At 63.4% G+C, this 17,230-nt stretch overlaps 3 protein-coding genes and 1 long non-coding RNA gene across 4 annotated transcripts in view; 3 read left to right on the top strand and 1 right to left on the bottom strand.

The window, feature by feature from the left end:
• LOC113633778 (uncharacterized) overlaps positions 1-1,658 on the top strand; it is a 32,356-nt gene extending 30,698 nt beyond the window's left edge. Inside the window, exon 4 of the long non-coding RNA XR_003438327.1 lies at positions 1,549-1,658. This is a non-coding gene — a long non-coding RNA (uncharacterized LOC113633778). The remainder of the gene's footprint in view (positions 1-1,548) is intronic.
• Positions 739-4,005, bottom strand: GRINA (glutamate ionotropic receptor NMDA type subunit associated protein 1). The gene is made up of 7 exons (XM_027132306.1): positions 3,874-4,005; positions 2,493-2,880; positions 2,297-2,409; positions 2,025-2,225; positions 1,784-1,912; positions 1,545-1,688; positions 739-1,463 (listed from the first exon to the last, which is right to left on the bottom strand). Exons 2-7 carry the CDS (start codon positions 2,854-2,856, stop codon positions 1,314-1,316), a joined length of 1,101 nt encoding a protein of 366 aa, XP_026988107.1. The 5' UTR covers positions 2,857-2,880; positions 3,874-4,005; the 3' UTR covers positions 739-1,313.
• Positions 4,006-4,607: 602 nt separating this feature from the next.
• PARP10 (poly(ADP-ribose) polymerase family member 10) lies at positions 4,608-14,048 on the top strand. Its single transcript, XM_027132154.1, has 11 exons — positions 4,608-6,611; positions 6,730-6,916; positions 6,994-7,248; positions 7,321-7,557; positions 7,638-8,221; positions 8,331-8,552; positions 8,684-8,780; positions 8,969-9,604; positions 9,689-9,822; positions 13,156-13,330; positions 13,408-14,048. The coding sequence occupies exons 2-11, from the start codon at positions 6,736-6,738 to the stop codon at positions 13,752-13,754; spliced, it is 2,868 nt and encodes a 955-aa protein (XP_026987955.1). The 5' UTR covers positions 4,608-6,611; positions 6,730-6,735; the 3' UTR covers positions 13,755-14,048.
• A 1,677-nt stretch (positions 14,049-15,725) lies between these two features.
• Positions 15,726-17,230, top strand: part of LOC113633702 (plectin) — a 56,089-nt gene continuing 54,584 nt past the window's right edge. The window contains exon 1 of the mRNA XM_027132072.1: positions 15,726-15,949. Within this exon, the coding sequence (XP_026987873.1) occupies positions 15,757-15,949 (193 nt within the window). The 5' untranslated portion in view covers positions 15,726-15,756. The remainder of the gene's footprint in view (positions 15,950-17,230) is intronic.

Below are 17,230 nucleotides of genomic sequence, written 5' to 3'. Positions count from 1 at the left end.
CGCACATCCCAGGGCCAGGGGTAGGTGCGCACGGCTCTGGAGCTGAGACAGCACGAGCCACGAGGGAGGCCGCGCAGCACCAGCTGAGGCTGAGGGCCACGGCAGGGTGGGGCCTGGAGAGCTGCGGAAGGTGCCAGAGGCAGGCCAGGGGCCCTCAGAGCCTCCGGCCAGCTCTCCCCTGGGGGCTCCGGTGTGCAGGTTTCTCGGGGGGCATGGGGGAGGGGTGCGGAGGGCCTTCGTCTGAGCCAGGCCTGGGCCACGTGTCAGGTGCCCGCTGATGGGCTCCCTGGGGGCCCTTCAGAGCCAGAGGAGCAGGACAGGCCTGCCTGGGGGCGGTCAGTGACCTATGCCGCTGCCCATCAGGCCCGAGGCGAGATGATGAGGGTGTCGCAGCCCCCGCCCCCCCCATCATGCCGTGCAGTTCCCAGGCACGAGTGGCAGACACCGTGTGACCCAGGCACCACGCGTAACCACCGGGAGCCTTGGGGTCCCCGTCCATCAGCTGGGAATCCCGGCATACAGCTCATGACGTGGCTGGGAAGATTGCAAAAACGGAGGTGGAAGCACCGAGAGAGAAAGATTAGCTGCTGTCGCTGTCGTTAACCTCCACGACCTCCACCCCGAGCCGAGCCCCGCCGTCCACGCCTGTCCTGCTCGCTGCCTCACACTGGCAGTGCCTAGACCCCTCCCCACCTTGTGGAGGAAGTGGCAGTGACGACAGTGATGAAGGGAACACAGAGCGCGGAAGGTCCCATTTATTGTTTAAAGACAGCAGAATGAGAGGAAGGCGTTCTCCTCCCCTGAAACATACCCGTCCTCTCTGCCCTCAGGGCTCAGCACAGGGACGAGACCCTCACACCCTGCAGGTCCCCCAGAGGGCAGCACGCTAGTATGGGGCTGGGGAGGGGAAAGGGACACTTTATGGCAGGCGGGGGAGCTGGGACAGGAGGGGGGACGCGCACCCTCACCTCTTGGCTCCATCCCTCTCCCCTGGGACCTGGTGTTGCCCCCAGACCTGGGGTGGGCTGGCAGACAGGGCTCATGCAACACTGAGTGGGCAGGAGGTGGCACAGAAACCTGGCCCCACTGCCCTCTGGCAGGGCGGGAGGGCTACAAGGGGCCATGCTGGCCACAGCGGGTCCGAACAGAAGTGTCTGCAGTGTACACACAGGAGGGTTGGGGAGGGGCTCCCTCTGTCCCAGGCTGCGCGCAGGGATGAGAGAGGGGAGGTACAGAGGAACTGCCACGCTGGGGGCAGGGTCCAGGTCAGCCATGCCACCTGAGTGGGGCCCCGCATGTGCCAGGGGCTCGGGCTACTCCTTGGCACGGCCAATGATGGTAAGGATGTACAGGAAGATGTTGATGATGTCCGTGTACAGGTTCAGCGCAGCAAACACGTACTCTTCCGGGCTCAGGGACAGCTGCTTGTTCCCCAGCAGCAGCTGGGTGTCCACTGCCAGGAACTGGGGGTGGCAGCACGGTCATGTTGAAAGACATCCCACCCCGCCCAGCATCCGCCCACACCGCCCACCCCCATCACTCACGCAGGTGAAGAGCAGAGCGCCGAGTGAGGCGTACACGATCTCCAGGATGCGGTTGCGGACAAAGATGCAGAGGATGGCGAAGACGAGGAGCACCGCCATGCTCACCAGCAGCACGCCCACGCACGACGTGAAGTCGTAGCGCGTCTGAGGGCACAGGGGCACACGGGGCCTGGGTACCGCAGCCCTGGAAGGCCTCTGGGCCCTCAGGACCGGCAGCCCTGCCTCGGGGGGCCCCTTACCTGCATGGAGAAGATGACCACCGTGAAGCAGACGGTCGTGGTGATGCCTACGGCCATGATGACCGCCTCAGTATTGTAGAAGCTGGCGATCATGCCCACCATGTAGGACAGGCTGACGGTCAGGACCGACTGAGGGGAGACGGAGACTTGAGCATGTGGAGCCGCTGCCCCACCCCCGTCCCCCTCTGTCGCTCCAAAGCGTGAGTCACGGGGTGTGAAGGCCTTAGGGTCTGGGGGTTACCAGGGCAACGAGGTTCCAGGGGTGCTTTCGCCGGAAGTCCCCACAGCAGCTGAGGACAATGAGGGAGATGAAGAAGACGGCGTAGGAGACGTAGTAGGTCCAGACGTTCTCCCGGACAAAGCCCTTCACCTCCCCGACGAATGTGAACACGGCCACGGTGGACAGAGTCACGGACAGCTGCAGGGTCAGCACCAGGAACACCTGGGGAGGGAGGCGGCTCAGAGCTCCGGCCAGCACAGCTGCCCACGCCCTCCGCAGCCCCCGTGGCCCACCTTCCGGATGAAGGCCTGTCGGATGCTCTTGTCATCCCAGTTGGTGGCAGGGAAGTCCTGGTTGTCGTAGTAAGATGGGGGACCCTCCTCGTGATAGTTCCCATGCTGAGGTGCTGAGGAGCACGGTGGGCTGGGTCAGCACCCCTCACTGGTGCCAGGAGCCCCTGCCCTCCCCTGCCCCTGCCCCACTACTCACTGCCAGAATCCTGTGCCGGGAAGGCCTGTGGTTGTCCATAGGGGTTGGGGGGAAAGGGGCTCTGTGGATACGGCCCCTGAGGGTAGCCCCCTTGTGGGTAGGGGCCCTGAGGGTAGCCTCCTGGGGGGTAGGGGCCCTGGGGGTAGCCTCCTGGCGGGTAGGGACCCTGAGGGTAGCCCCCCTGGGGGTAGGGGCTGGGGCCCTGGGGATACCCTGGCTGGCCATAGGGGGAAGGCTGGAACGGGGGCTGTGGGTAAGGGGCCCCTGGGTAGGGAGGCAAGGAGGGCTGGGGCCCCCCAGGATATCCAGGGTTGGGGGGAGGATAGCTGTCCGCGGACACCAAGAAACTCTTTTCATGGGACATGGCCTCAGGTTCTGTGGTCTCCCCCTAGAGGACAGAGAGAGAACGGTTAGCCCTGAGGTGACAGGAACCAGCCAGGGGCCTCTCCACCTGCTACCGGGAAACGGGACGGAAGGAGGGGGTTTCGTGACCTTTGCCCCAGGGCTGTCCGGAGCCCGAGCTGGGGGGCCAGGAGAGGCGGGTGGGTATCGGGTGGCTGGCCGTGTGGCTTCAGGAGGGGCCCCTACAGGCCGACCCCAAAGATGGAGGAGGGGATGGACGAGGGGATGACTTTGGCAGCCTCAGGATTTTGGGCTTCTGCCGTTTCTTGCAAGCAACTGGAGGGGCCGTCTCACCGCTGCTGGCCTCTCCGGGTCAGAGCTCAGCGCGGGTCGGGGCTGGGGGCGCGGTCGGGGAGGTGCGGGGGTGTGCCCGGACCCTCCCCTTCACATCCCGCCCCTTAAGCAGCTTTAAGGGGCCAGAGCCGGCGGCTATTTCTATCCCAGGAAATCCCCACGCCATCTGTGACCAGCCAGAACCCTGACCGCCCCCCCCCCTCCAAGAGCAGGGCCCTAGCGTCCCTCGCTCCCGGGGTGGGGGCAGCAGGCCTGGATCGGCTGCCGGCTGCCGGGGTGCCTGCCAGCGGGGTACGCCAGGAACAGCGGGTTGCGGGGGGATGGGGGGGTGGGGGATGGAAGCGACCAGAGGGCGTGCGGGGGAACAAAGCGGACGTGGGGACGAGGCGGGTGGTGGCGGCGGCCACGGAACCCGCACCGAGGGCGGGGTGGGCCCTCCTGCCCGTTCGGGGGGCGCTCGGACCGCCCGTCCGGCTGTCGCCGCAGTGCGCCGCCCCCGCTCGCCCTGGGCCCTCCGGCTTCCCGGCCCCGCCGCCACCGCCCCCCGGCCCCCGCGGGCCGCGCGCCCGGCGGGACCTACTGACCCACCGCAACGCCTGTCTGCTGCGCAGGGCCCGCGCGGGGGCGGCAGTGGCCGGCCGGCTGAGCGAGTAGACGCGCTGCTGGGCTAGGGCCGGGGACTCACCAGTCGCGCGAGTCGCCTCAGGCCTGTGCGCCCGGTGTCCGCTGCGCGGCCGCGCAGTCGACGGCCGCTGTGCCCGCGCCCGCACCCGCACCCGCTCCGCGGCCGGCTGGGCTGGGCTTGCGCCTGCGGCTCGGGAGACGCAGCGGGGCCTTGTGACGGGGCGGGGCCGGCGGTGCGGGGGCGGGGCCGTGGGCTGGGCTCCGCGGGGAACGCGGGGGCTTCTCCCGGATGGACCCTACCCGACTGGGTTTCCCTGCTGGCTTCTTTCAGAGCCCCAGGCCCGAGACCCGCGTCCTGTCCTGTCCGCTGAGGGGTGGCCTTGGGCCGTGAGGGCTGTAGACCTCTGGAGGCTGAGACCTAGCCTCTCCAATTTGGGTCAGGGAATTTTGAGAAATTTATTCCTAAATCTGGGATTTGCTAAGTCTGACAAGCACTCTCCATCCCTCCTTGGCCTTAAAACTCCGCTTCCCCTTTCATCCAGGTCTATTCCAAATCAAGAGGCCTAATTCTTTAAACGCCCTATCCTCTCTAGGAAACTAGTCCAGGTCCCTACTAGACCAGTTATCCTTACTTGTCTTGATCACAGTACCACAAGCTGTAACGGTGGCATTCTTTTTTTTTTTTTTTTTTTTTTGCGGTACGCGGGCCTCTCACTGTTGTGGCCTCTCCCGTTGCGGAGCACAGGCTCAGGACGCACAGGCTCAGTGGCCATGGCTCACGGGCCCAGCCGCTCCGCAGCATGTGGGATCTTCCCGGACCGGGGCACGAACCTGTGTCCCCTGCATCGGCAGGCAGATTCTCAACCACTGCGCCACCAGGGAAGTCCAACGGTGGCATTCTTAGCCCTGTTTCGCTGCTAAGGGGCTGAGGCTTAGAGATGCCCCAGGACTGGAGGCCAAGTTAAATTCCCTCGGCTTCAGCGGTCCTGAGGAAGTGCTGCCTGCCACCTCCAGGGACATCCCTGCGACGTGGTCCCCTGGAGCCCTCTGCAGGAGTGCCTGTCTACCTGGGGCCTAGGAATCTTACTGTACTTTCCGGCCTTTTGGACAGTGGCCTCTCCCAGGCCCAGCAGTGATTGGGAAGAGGCTCTGTCCTATGCAGCTGGTGTGCTGGTTCATCGTTGAACGGCGGGCCCCAGGGAGGGCAAACCCTGATCTGTACCTTTGCAGTTGTCCTTCATATAAATACCCCATGGTGGCTGATTTCAAGCGACCACCAGTTTAACAACTGCTTCACAAAGACTCCTGAAAATTGAACAATGTAGTCATGATGTGAGTTGCTCCAGCACACTGCTGCCTGTGGTAGCAGGGATTGGTGTAATAAGTAAATTATACAGTATGTTAGAAGAGGATGAGTTCCATGAGAGGAGAAAATATAGAGCAGGCAGGGATGACTTCAGGTTTTGTAGAACTAGAAGCTCATACAATTTGAGGGGTCTTTTTTTAAGGAAACTAATTTAAAATGACAAATGTGAAGTTGAGGCCAGGGCCCTAGGAGGGGCCCGTGCAAGTCACAGTTCCTGACGGAGGATGGGGGATGCAGGAGGGATGCAGCAGACGGGACTGGGGCCCGGTCAGTCCAGCCTGGCAGGTCCTCCAAAGGACTCTGGCTTTACTGTGGACCCAGCTGTAGCAGCTGTCGGTGCCACTTATAAGGCTCACGCTGCCCTCTGTTGAGGAGGGACAGTGCGAGTGGGCAGGAGTGGCAGAGAGAGATCAGTTAAGAGGTCAGAGTAGTGATCCAGGCAAGAGATGATGGAGGCTCAGATCAGGGTGGGGGCAGCCAGGGTGCTGGGTGTACAGCTCGGGGCACAGACTGGACAGGTCCTCAATTCCTTGGAGGAGTAGCAGGGCCGGAGGCTGGGTTTTAGTGGCTGAGGGATAAGTGGGAGGTGCGAGATGGAGAGCAGTGGGGGGCACAACTCTCTGAGAGGCTGGAAGCCAATGGAGCACAGGAAAGGGGGGTACTCGGCGGCAGCAAGAGGGATTGTGGACTGTAAAGGCGCAGCTGAGCATGAGGCTCCACGTCCCCTCTGTCACGGGGATGTGCTGCAGCAAGGCCCGTGAGCGCAGCATCAGCCCCTTCCGGGGTCAGCCTTGGTGCCCCCGCCACCTCCGAGGACAGTGTAGGCTGGGGAGGCGGGGAGGAAGCTCTCGTAGGTCAGGAGTGGGAACTGCCGACCCACCCTCGCGGGATGGGAGGTCGGTCCCCTGTGTGTCGTTTAAGAGTGAGTGCGGGTGCCGTCACCCAGCTTGCTGGGGCGAGTTGAAAGCCAGCCGTAGCCAGGCCGGCCAGAGCCCCAAGGTGCTCGTGCAATGGGGGAGGGTAACACGGAGGCTTGAGGTCTTGAGTGGAGGGCGATGATTCGAGCCCCCCGTGTGGATTTACCAGGGAGGGTGACTGGCCGTACTGAGGTTCACAGGGCCAGGCCCACGGGAGTGGGGGACCGTGAGCCTACATGCGCCCCACCCTGCCAGCCACTGGGCTGAGGTCAGACAGGTGGGGCGGGTGGGCTGGGCAGAGGGCTGAGGAGCTGGGGGTGGGGCTGGAAAGTTCTGCAGGAGGGGCCGGAGAAGGGAAGCACCCGAGAGGCAGACGCTCTCCCTGGCACTGTGGGCCCCTCCCTCCCTCCGACGGTTTCGCTTTTGTTTTCTTGTCCCAGCCCTTTGGCTTTAGGGCGAAGGGGAAGGAGTCCGGCTGAAGGCCTAGGCTGCGGCGGCCCAGGCAGCTGGGGGAGCGTGAGTGCAGGATGTGGGCCGCCCCACAGTGAGGGGGGTGCCAGGGAACGCTGCTCAGGGGCCTGCGAGGGGTGAGGCGGGGCTGTGGGCGGCTACCCCACCTGTTCCTTCGGCCCAGGCTGTGATGATGGGCGAGGAAGAGGCGGAGCTGGGGGCAGCCGTGGAACTCAGAGGCCTGCCCCCCGACGTCCCAGACGAGCTGCTCACGCTCTATTTCGAGAACCGTCGAAGCTCTGGGGGTGGACCTGTGTCAAGTTGGCAGAGACTTGGCCGCAGGGGCATCCTCACCTTCCAGGAGGCTGCAGGTGAGTGGACCCATTCAAAGGGGCAGCCTGGGCCCCCACCGGCCGCCGGCCCTGACACCCCCTCCCCCTGCCTGCAGATGCAGCGAGGGTCTTGGCCCAGGAGGAGCACACTCTGCACGGCGCTCGGCTGAGCCTGCGGCCAGCCCCACCACGCGCCCCTTCGCGCCTACTGCTCCAAGGGCTGTCTGCTGGCACGGGACCCCAGCACCTGGAGCAGTATGTCCAAGCCCTGCTTTGTGCCGCAGGGCAGCCAGTGCAGCCGTGCCGTGCCCTGGCCAGTCCCCGACCAGACCGGGCCCTGGTGCAGCTGCCCAAGCCTCTTTCAGACGCAGGTGAGAGGCGGGATCGGGGCAGACGCGCCTTTCAGGGGAGATGCCCCGAGCTGACTTGCACCCTCCCCACAGAAGCCCGCGTCCTGGAGGAGCACGCCCAGTCCCTGGGCCTGAAGGGGGCTGAGGTCTCCCTGGCCTGGGTGCCTCAGGCCCGGGCGGTGCGTGTCGTGGGGGGCATCCCCCCTGCAGACCTGCTGCTGCTGGAGCTGTACCTGGAGAATGAGCGCCGCAGTGGCGGGGGGCCCCTGGAGGGCGTGCGCAGCCTGCCAGGGCACCTGGGCACCATCGCTTCCTTCCAGCAGTGGCAGGGTGAGTGGGGCTGGACAGGGCGGCCCACCCTCCCTATACCTTGGAGCCCTGACGACTTCTGTCCTTTCCCTTCCTCCAAGTGGCCGAACGGGTGCTGCAGCGGGCCCACCAGCTGCAGGGTTCAGAGCTGATCCTTGTCCCCCACTACGATGTCCTGGAGCCCGAGGAGCTCAGCGAGCACACCAGTGGAGGGAGCCGCTTGGCCGAGTTGGGGCCTGGGGCCCCCAAGCATGCTCTCCTGGAGGCTGGAGGGCCAGCAAGGGCACAGAATTGTGCAGGGAATGTGACACTGGGCTCTGAGGAGGCACCGGGGCAAACAGGAGCCTTGCTGAGGACAGGGCATCTCTGGGACAGGTCCTCTCTGGGACAGGCCAGGCCAGTCAGCTCCAGGCCCGTGGGGTCTTCAGAACAGGAGGGGTTGGTGAGCCCAGGGCCTACAGGGTCTCCAGGCCCAGTGGAGATTGCCGTGGAGTCTCTGGAGCAGGTGGTGTCAATGAGCCTGGGCCCTGTAGGGTCACCGGGGCAGGAGGGCCTGGTGGAGACAGTGCTGCCGATGGAGCTGGGAGCAATGCGCTTCATTCAACTCTATCATGAGGACCTTCTTGCTGGCCTGGGAGACGTTGCCCTCTTCCCACTCGAGGGATCAGATACGACTGGATTTCGGGTAAGCGACCCCTGAGGATTCCTCACCTCTACTACTGGGGGCTCTGGGTGCCTCTCCTGTGCCCCAACCTGCCAAGTGCTCCTCCTCACCCTGCCCCGTGGTCCTGCAGCTCTGCGGAGCCCTGGCCCCATGCCAGGCAGCCGAGGAGTTCCTGCAAAGTCTGCTGGGCAGCGTGAGCTGTCACGTGCTGAGCCTGAAGCACCCAGGCAGTGCCAGGTTCCTGCTGAGCCCAGAGGGGCAGCACCTTCTGCGGGGGATGGAAGCTCAGTTCCAGTGCGTCTTTGGGACAGAGCGTCTGGCCAGGGCTGCCCTGGACACAGACCTGGGAGAGGTAGACATGGAGCCCTCCCCTCCCTTCCCCTCCCCTTTTTCACTCCTCAGCGCCCCCGTACCTCCTCCACCCTTGCTCAGAGGCCTGGGAGGGGTATGTGTCTGGGGGGTACTGGCATTCTTTCCCAACAGGTGGACCCCACTGAGGCCCTACAGGTGCTCCCTGGCCACTCCCACACCCTGTGGCCTCCAGACAGTACAGACGGTGGCCAGGAGAATGTGAACCTAGGTAGGGCTCCCGGGGGACCCCGGCACATCCTGCGGCCCTTTCTTGACCTCACCCCCTGCTGCTCTGCCCTGTGACCGTATACCCTCTAACCCCGTCTCCATCTTCCACCCGGCCCCTGACTAGTCCTCTCCTTCAGCCCCATCCTGGCTGGACTTGACCCCTGACCCGGTGCCTCTCCCTGTCCCCAGAGGAGGTCCGAGAGCTGCTGGCCGCCCTGGAGGGCCTGGACGGGGAAGACTGGCTGCCACTGGAGCTGGGGGAGGAGGAGCCCGCGGGGCAGCCGGAGGAGGAGAAGACTCCTAGGGCTGGGGAGGGGCCTGTGGCGCCCCGCACCGGGGTGCCTGGGCGGCTGCAGGAGGAGGCTGAGCTGCAGCTGGCTCTCTGCCGCTCGCTGGAGCCACAAGGCCAGGTGGCCAAGCGGGAGGAGGCTGTGGCGCTGCAGTGGGCCCTGGCCCTCTCCCTCCAGCCGCCCCCGCTGGAGGAAGAACCGGAGCCCCGGGGTGGGGGGCCTGGCGGCTGGGCCCAGCTGGAGGTGCACGCGGCCTTCGAGCAGGATATGGATGAGCTGGGCCGGGCCCTAGAGGCGGCCTTGGAGGTGCACCTCCGGGAGGAGACGGTGGGGCCCCGGGGCTGCGTGCTGCCCGCGGAGCTGTGCGCCCGCCTGGAGCGGCGCCACGGCGTGAGCGTCGCCCTTCGTGGTGACCGCACCGTCCTCCGTGGCTTTGGGACCCAGCCCACCCGTGCGGCCCACCACTTAGCAGCGCTGTGGGCTGGCCCCCGGGATCAGAGCTTGGCCTTTCCCTTGGAGGCTTCGGGCCCCACTTGTGAGTCTGCAGCCCGCATGGGGGAGGGCAGGGTGGACCGGTGCCCCAGGCATGGCCCACATGCCCTTTCTCCCTGTGTGTCAGTGCCACAGCAGAGGCCGAGGGAGCTCTTGGGCAGGCTGGAGTGTGTGGCCGAGAGCAGCAGTGAGTTCCATACGGTAGTGCAGGCCTTCTACGACACACTGGACGCTGCCCATGGCAGGATCCGTGTTGTCCAGGTGAGTCCACGCCCTGCCTTGCCAGCCTCTGGCCTCCTGGGCTCCTGGCACCATCTTGGCCTTGCAGAGCCTGTGGGCTATCACTCTTGCCTACGTCAGGATCGGCTGGCCAGAAGCTGCCCAGCAGGCTGAAAGCTGTTCGGGGGCAGGGGAGCACCAGGGCTCCGCAGCCCCATTCCCTGCCCGAAGTGTGTTCACGAGTGTGCGGCCAGAGAGACAGAAGGCTGTAGAGCTTAGGGGGTCCCAGCACAGGTCCCCACTTCGCCGGTTACAGCCCGATGCCGGCCAGTTTCTTCCTCTAGAACATGGGGTGGTGATGCCATCTCGTGGCTACTGTGAGGATGACTCATTCCCCCAGTTGTCCCGGGTGCTGTTCTGGGGCCCGTCTGCCTCCCAAGGGGTCTGCTCCAGCAGGAAGAGGGCTGGCTGCAGCGAGGCAGCCTCCTCCTACATTTTCACTTGTTGAACGTGGCAACTCTGAGCACGGTTGGGTTGCGGAAAGGGCTGGGCACCACGGGTGGGGGACCCGAATGAAGCTCTGGGAGCCCCAGTGAGCCCTGGCCACCCAGGCAGGTGGGGAGCGGAGGCTGAGAAGGAGGGGCTCAGAGGCGGGGTGCTGGAGGCAGCGAGGGCGGGAGCGCCTGCAGGGCCGGAAGGAAGGACTGAGGAGGGGCTGTGCGCCAGGCAGGGGTGGAGAGCGGCGGGAGGTGAGAGCTAGGCCGGGCTGAAATGAGCTGGCTGCGGAAGCGAGGGGGCAGAGAGGAGCTGGAGCAGAGTGCAGGGCTGAGTGCTTCCGGCTCAGGGGAAGGAATCTCGGGGCGGTGGAGAGCTGGGCTCACGGTGCGGGGGAAGCCAGGTGGCCCTCTTGACGCACCAACTTGTGGGTGGGTGGGCCTGGGGGCAGGGGGCGGTGAGCAGCAATAGCAACCCGGATCTGTTCAGATACGCAGACCCTCACGCCTTTCCCAGACCGGGCCCAGTCCGCCACCAGCAGCACCACCACCGCTTTCCTGGGGATGACCACTGTGACTCTGGGTGGACTTAGCAGCTGTCACTTCTGCACTTGGGGAGAGGAGGACGCCCTGCACTCATGCCCGCGCTCCTCCCGAGGCTCTGTCAGTCAGTCACGTGTGCTTGATTCTTCTAGCAGGACCTTGTGACTTTACGTGGTACACTTGGGTCTTTTTTCCACTTAACGATTTTAGAGACTGTTTCTTGCCTCCCTGCATGGAAGATCAGGAGAATGGGCTTCCCTTCCCCCTTTCACCTCTTCCTCCCTCTTCCATCTCACAGTTTGGCCAGTGACATTACTTTTAAGTTGGCAAGGTTGACAAATGTCATCTTCTATTCTGCATGGCACGCTTCTATTCCAAGCATGAAGCTCCAAACTTGGGCCATAGTTTGATCGAAATATAATGACAATGAACAAATATTTACCACTGGACCAGAGAGGAAAGGGGGAAACGAAAAACCTAGTTATTGAAACCATGTTGCATGAAAGAGAATATTCTAGGATTCAAGGACTAATGGCTCTTTTTTTTTATAATAGACTTATTTTATTTATTTATTTTATAGGCTGTGTTGGGTCTTCATTGCTGTGTGCGTGGGCTTTCTCTAGCTGCAGCGAGCTGGGGCTACTCTTCGTTGCAGTGCACGGGCTTTTCATTGCGGTGGCTTCTCTTGTTGCGGAGCACAGGCTCTAGGCCTGCAGGCTTCAGTAGTTGTGGCATGTGGGCTTCAGTAGTTGTGGCTCGCGGGCTCTAGAGCGCAGGCTCAGTAGCTGTGGCGCACGGGCTTAGTTGCTCCGCGGTATGTGGGATCATCCCGGACCAGGGCTTGAACCCGTGTCCCCTGCACTGGCAGGCAGATTCTTAACCACTGTGCCACCAGGGATGCCCAACTAATGGCTCTTGATTTTGTTTACTTTCTTCGTTTTTCTCTGTGGTGCTTGGCTGCTGGCTTACTCTTGGTGACCGTGTCACCTTCTTGCCTAGATTCCTTTTCTGTGTAGTAAAAGTATCTCCTTGAGTGAGTAGTCAACATTTTGGACTTTTAAATGTGTTTTGCCTTTTGCAATTAGAAGTAATTTGCAACTATAATTTGATATTGGTATTTTTTTCAAACAGAAGATGCTATGTGTTTATTAAGACATTTCTGTTAACTTAAGCACAGCTGGTTCTTGCATACCTTAATCTGTCCTTATTTTGTCCTCACCATTAATAGTTTGGTTGGATATAGGGTTCAAGATCAAAATATGTTTTCCTTCAGATCTTTCGAGAGACTTAACTCTTTTTGTTTCCTCCTTAAAATTTTTTGTTCTTGGAAAGGCAAGAAAAAAAATCCTTCTATGGTCTCCTAGCATCCAATATTGCTGGTGAGGACCCCAATATGAAAACGTGAGGTTTTCCCATGTCTGTATGTCAACTTTGGGGGCGCGCGTGCGTCTGGACGCTTGTAGACTTCTCTTTCACTTTGAAGGTTGAAGTTTTCCCATCAGGTAGGTGCCTTTCCACATTGTCGTTGGCATTTTATGGCAAGATCCTTTCCATCTGAAGATGCTCCCTTCAGCTCAGGCAAACTGTCTTCCATTAAGTCCTCACTTGCTCCCATCACCTGTTGGGTGTCTTCTTATGGAGCTCCTATGACTCAGATCATAGAGCTCCTCCCCCCTCCCTCATCTGTCCTCTCACAGTTCCCAACTCTTTTCTTTAGCTCTGCACTCTGAGTCACTTCCTGAACTCCATCTTCATCATCTTATTATTATCCACACCCACTGGATGCAGTTCAGCAATTCCATTCTTAATGTAAGAACTCTCTAATTTTCAGACTGTTTCTTTTTCACAGTAGGTCGTCTTGTTTCATGGATATAATATTCATTTGCATCCCTCTGAAGTAACTAGTTAGAATTTCTTTAGAAACTTTTTGGGTCCCTGAGTTGGCTCCTCTTCGGTTGACTACTGGGTTGGTCACCTTGGTCTCCCATCACTGAGAGGTCCGGGGCATCTCCTGGTGTTGGGAGTGAAGTCCTGCGGGCAATGCAGGCGGGCGGCTCAGCTTTTCTCTGCAGAGGCCTGGCTGTGGGTGCAGGGTTCTGGTGAGTGGATGGGTTGCCTACCCGCAGACCCCCCTGGAAGCCCTCCAATGCCACTTGGGGCTCCGTGGAGGTGGCGAACGTCCGCCTAATGTCTGCTACTGGGCAGAGCATGACAGGAGCTGTGAGGTCTCCCCAGGCCCTGAACTCCTCCAGGAGAGGGCTCTTGATTTCCGGGCTCAGCCCTGTGCCCTGTGGCCCAGGGGATACAATAGCCTGGTTCTGACCAAGGCCGCCCGCAGGTGGAGCGTGTGTTGCACCCGCTGCTGCAGCAGCAGTACGAACTGCACCGGGAGCGCCTGGAGCAGTGCTGTGACCGGCGGCCGGCGGAGCAGGTCCTGTACCACGGCACGTCGGTGGCCACCGTCCCGGACATCTGCGCGCACGGCTTCAACCGCAGCTTTTGCGGCCGCAACGGTGAGGCCTGGGTCCCTGAAGGGGCGCGGTCTCTGCCCACCGTAACCACCCTGACCCCCGTGCCTACCCCCCCGCAGGCACGCTCTACGGACAGGGCGTGTACTTCGCCAAGCGCGCCTCCCTGTCGGTGCTGGACCGCTACTCGCCCCCCGACTCCGAGGGCCACAAGGCGGTGTTCGTGGCGCGGGTGCTGACCGGCGACTACGGGCAGGGCCGCCGCGGGCTGCGGGCACCCCCCCCGCGGCCCCCCGGCCACGCGCTCCTGCGCTACGACAGCGCGGTGGACTGCCTCCCCCGGCCCAGCATCTTCGTCATCTTTCACGACACCCAGGCGCTGCCCACTCACCTCATCACTTGCAAGCACATGTCCCGGTCTCCCCCTGGAGACCCCCCTGAGCTCTTGAGCAACTCCCCAGCCACCTAACCCTAGAGGCCCCGCCCCCTCGGCCCAGCCGCTGGCCTCCCGCTCCCCAGGCTCCCCGCTCCGCACAGCCCCACCGCCCCCTCCCCCGCCCGAGCTGCCCCCGGGGGCGCCCCTGCCTCCTGCAGTGGTGCCCATAGGGGCGACCGGGCGAGGACGGCTTGGGCAGTGTTCCCCGCCCCCACCCCCACCCCGGGCCGGCCCAACCACCAGGGGTCAGCAGAGCCCAGAACGAGGGGGGCCGGCCCTCGCCCGAGCGCGACCGTGTTGTTTGAATAAATGTGTACGTGAAACCAGGCGCGGGGGACCTGCGAACTTCGGGTCCGACCTGTTTGCGGGGGTGGCTAGGGGCGGGGGCCGGGGCGCAGAGTCCGCTGGTGCTTTGGGGAGGCCCTGGGCAGCCGGCAGAGGCCGGACCCGGCGCGCACCCGAGCGACCCCGCGTCGCCTTAGTGTCACGCACGCTCCGCTTCCCTAACGACGTCTCCCTGCCGACCGCCCCGCCCTCTGCGCGCGGGGAGGGGGCCGTACCGGGCGGTGGGGGTGCGCGCGGGGGACGGTACCCGGGAGAAGCCGCGCTCGCGCTCAGGCCCCGCGCGCACTCGGACGCAGGGGCCGCACGGGCGGCGCTCGGTTCGCGGCCGGGGCGGGGCTCCGGGCTCGCCCCGCCCGCGCAGCCTGCGCAGCTCTCCCGGCAGCAGCCGTCCGGCCGCACTGGCCGAGCCCAGCGGAGCTGAGCCACCGGGCACGTAAGACCGGGGCCGGGACAGAGAGGCGCGCGGCGGGCGGGAGCCGCGGGGTGGGGTAGGGGCTCTCCCTCCGCAGGCATCGCGGAACCAGAGGCTGCGTCGCTGCCCATCCTCCCTCGGGAGGACGCCACCTCCGCGCGCGGAGACTGCGGAACTGGACGGGCGGTGCCCGGGGTGTGGGCAGGAAGGGCGGCTGGGGTGGTGCGGCTGGCGGTGGGGCGCCGGGCGGGGGGCTGGAGCGGAGGCGCCTTGCGGACGGGCTGTAGGGGGCGGGGCAGGGTGGCCCCCAGCTCGGTGCCCGCCGTCTCCTCCCCAGCCCTTAGCCTAGGGGCGGAGGCACAGAGCCCACATTGTGCCCCCGCGCCAGCCCGGCCCCGCCGGGACAGAGCCGCATTCACCTCCTGCGCGGCAGCGCTTGTGGGGCCCGGGAGCTGAGGGGCGTGCATGCGCGGGTGTGGGTGCCCCGCGGCAGCTCCGCGCAGGGCGGGCTGCTGGAGGGGCAGCCCGGGCTCCCACCCAGCCTTGCGGCAGCACAGCTCCCGCGGCCCACGCTGATGCGGCTCTGGCTATTTATAGGCGTTCACTGCGGAGACCGAGGTGGGACTGCGCGGGGGCTGGGCTGGGGTAAGGCGACGGGGAGCGCTATTGGCTCAGACAGCTTGGAGGTAGAGCCAGTGTGCGAGGTGCGGGGTCTGGGAGGGGAGGGGCAGCAGCCAGTGCTTCCTCATGGCCTGGCTTGCTTGCTGAGTCGAGGAGTAGAGGAGATGGGGTCCAGGTTTGGGATGGAGGGATCAGAGGCCAGTGTCCGAGTGACGGGGTGGAGGGGGGATCTGTCCTCTGATTGGGTGAACCCCTGGGTGACAGCGTGGAGGGGTCAGTGTTTGGGTGACTAAGAGAAGAGAGTGGCAGTGAATGTTGGGGGGGGGGGGGGATCAGTGTCCCCGGGGGGGGGGGGGGGGGGGGGGGGGGGAGGGGGGGGGGGGGGGGTCTCCGTGTGGGTATCGGAGGAATGAGCTGGAGCAGGTGAGGCCAGCTGTGGATGGCTGCAAAGAGTTGTCCGTGTCTGGGTTGAGAGGGTCGGGGTTCAGTATGTAGATGAAGCGGGACATAGGAGCGGTGTGGGTGTCAGTGTCCAGATGACAGGGTGGATGGGGTGGGGTCCATGTTTAGGTTAAGAATGTGGTGGTCGGTATGCAGTATCCCCCCCATACACGGTGGTGTGACACCCCCTCCCCCCCGCTCCCTCTCCAGGAGGCCATGTCGGGCGAGGACCACGAGGTTCGGGCAGTGGTTGAGGATGGCTCCAACGGAGGCAGTGGCTCGCCCAGCCCTGGGGACACACTGCCCTGGAACCTGGAGAAAACACAGCGGAGCCGGCTAAGCGGAGGTGGCCCTGGGGGGAATGGGAGTGTCTTGGACCCTGCCGAGCGGGCAGTCATCCGCATTGCAGGTAACGACGCTGAAGAGCTTCGTCTGTCCAGTTCATAAACATTTGCTTGTTGACTGAGCACGTGCTGTGTGCTCTGTGCAGGTATAGGACTGGGATGAGAGACGTGAGGGTGATCTGCGGGTCAGAGAGGGGCCCCTCCTGTCCCAGGTGGTTGCAGACAGCACAGCGCCACCTGCTGGCTCCACCCGGTCAGCTGCATGAGGCCTGAGGTTGAGCTTGCTGAGCTGGCACCATCATTGGTCTCAGGACAAGGGTCCAGTGCCCAGATGTGATGATGACACTTTCTTGAGATCCTGCGGCAAAGCCGCCTTCGAGGCCCCTGGTCTTGGCTGCCACCATGGGGGTGGGGTGGGTAGAAGCATATAGGAGCAGGACAGGAGGGGCCACCTGGTTGGCGAGAGCCCCAGCCCCTCCCTGAGCCAGGGTCCGGCCTTGCCCTCTAGTAGCTGCCATTCTTGCGGGGAGGATGGGGAAGGCCCAGTGCAAGGCCCCTGACAGTGTCGGGCTGGCAGCTGGACAGTGGCTCCTCCCTTTGGGAAGTAGGTGACCTAGGGCTTGAGGCTATTGGGCAGGGCGTGCTGGGAAGGGAGGAGCCAGCTGAGGGTCTCTGGATCAGTCTGTGGACTACTGACCCTGTCCCGTTGGCTAGGACAGAATGATGATGAGGGTCTGGGGGATGGGCTGACCCTGCAGGAGACTGGGAGGGTGGGCCGAGGTGCGTGGGAAGAGGCCTGGAAGCCCAGTGCTGGGCGAGGATGGTGGCGGGGACAGCAAGGAACTCTGTGGGTGGAAGCACAAGCTAGAGCTCGTGGGGACGCAGGGGAGCGGGACAGCGTGAAGGGAAACCTCGCCGTCTGCCCCACCCCCGGGAGCCGGTGTGGACGTGGCATGGGACCGCCAGTCCTTTTCACATGTCACATCCAGATGTTAAAGGACGAGGTTCTTTTTCACTCACGTGAAAGTGAACCCTGAATGTCCTCTCGCAGCCCTGGACCCTCTTCACTAGCAGGCCCTGCGGGCGCTCTTTGTGTACGCCTGGCGACCCTCTTAGCCCTGAGCCCTGGAAGTGGGGCTTCTGGCCACAGTGTTTGTGGCATTTCCAGTTAGAGGAACACTGCCGGGGGCATTCTGGAGAGGGCATTTCTCAACACTGGGAGATGGGGGATTGCCAATCTGATGAGTGACAAAGAATTTGTCTTTTTTTTTTAACCAATCATTTTTTCTTCTGTAAATTCCCTATTTCAGTCCTTTTATTCGTAGTTAAGTTTTTGTGTGTAAGGG

Source organism: Aethalodelphis obliquidens, unplaced genomic scaffold (genome assembly GCF_003676395.1).
Source record: "Aethalodelphis obliquidens isolate GAN/ISIS:26980383/991018 unplaced genomic scaffold, ASM367639v1 scaffold41, whole genome shotgun sequence".
Classification (NCBI taxonomy): domain Eukaryota; kingdom Metazoa; phylum Chordata; class Mammalia; order Artiodactyla; family Delphinidae; genus Aethalodelphis; species Aethalodelphis obliquidens.
Note: the sequence above shows the minus strand (reverse complement) of the source record. Positions and strands in the feature narration are given on the sequence as shown.

What these genes read in the sequence shown, in the direction of transcription:
- GRINA (XM_027132306.1), bottom strand. Translation starts at nt 2,856, where the DNA reads ATGTCCCATGAAAAGAGTTTCTTGGTGTCCGCGGACAGCTATCCTCCC. An exon ending in CCCGGCACAGGATTCTGGCA is followed by an intron (nt 2,410 to 2,492) that starts GTGAGTAGTGGG and finishes CGTGCTCCTCAG; the next exon opens with CACCTCAGCATGGGAACTAT. An exon ending in TGGTCATCTTCTCCATGCAG is followed by an intron (nt 1,689 to 1,783) that starts GTAAGGGGCCCC and finishes CTGTGCCCTCAG; the next exon opens with ACGCGCTACGACTTCACGTC.
- PARP10 (XM_027132154.1), top strand. Translation starts at nt 6,736, where the DNA reads ATGATGGGCGAGGAAGAGGCGGAGCTGGGGGCAGCCGTGGAACTCAGA. An exon ending in TGGACACAGACCTGGGAGAG is followed by an intron (nt 8,553 to 8,683) that starts GTAGACATGGAG and finishes CTTTCCCAACAG; the next exon opens with GTGGACCCCACTGAGGCCCT. An exon ending in CCAGGAGAATGTGAACCTAG is followed by an intron (nt 8,781 to 8,968) that starts GTAGGGCTCCCG and finishes CCCTGTCCCCAG; the next exon opens with AGGAGGTCCGAGAGCTGCTG.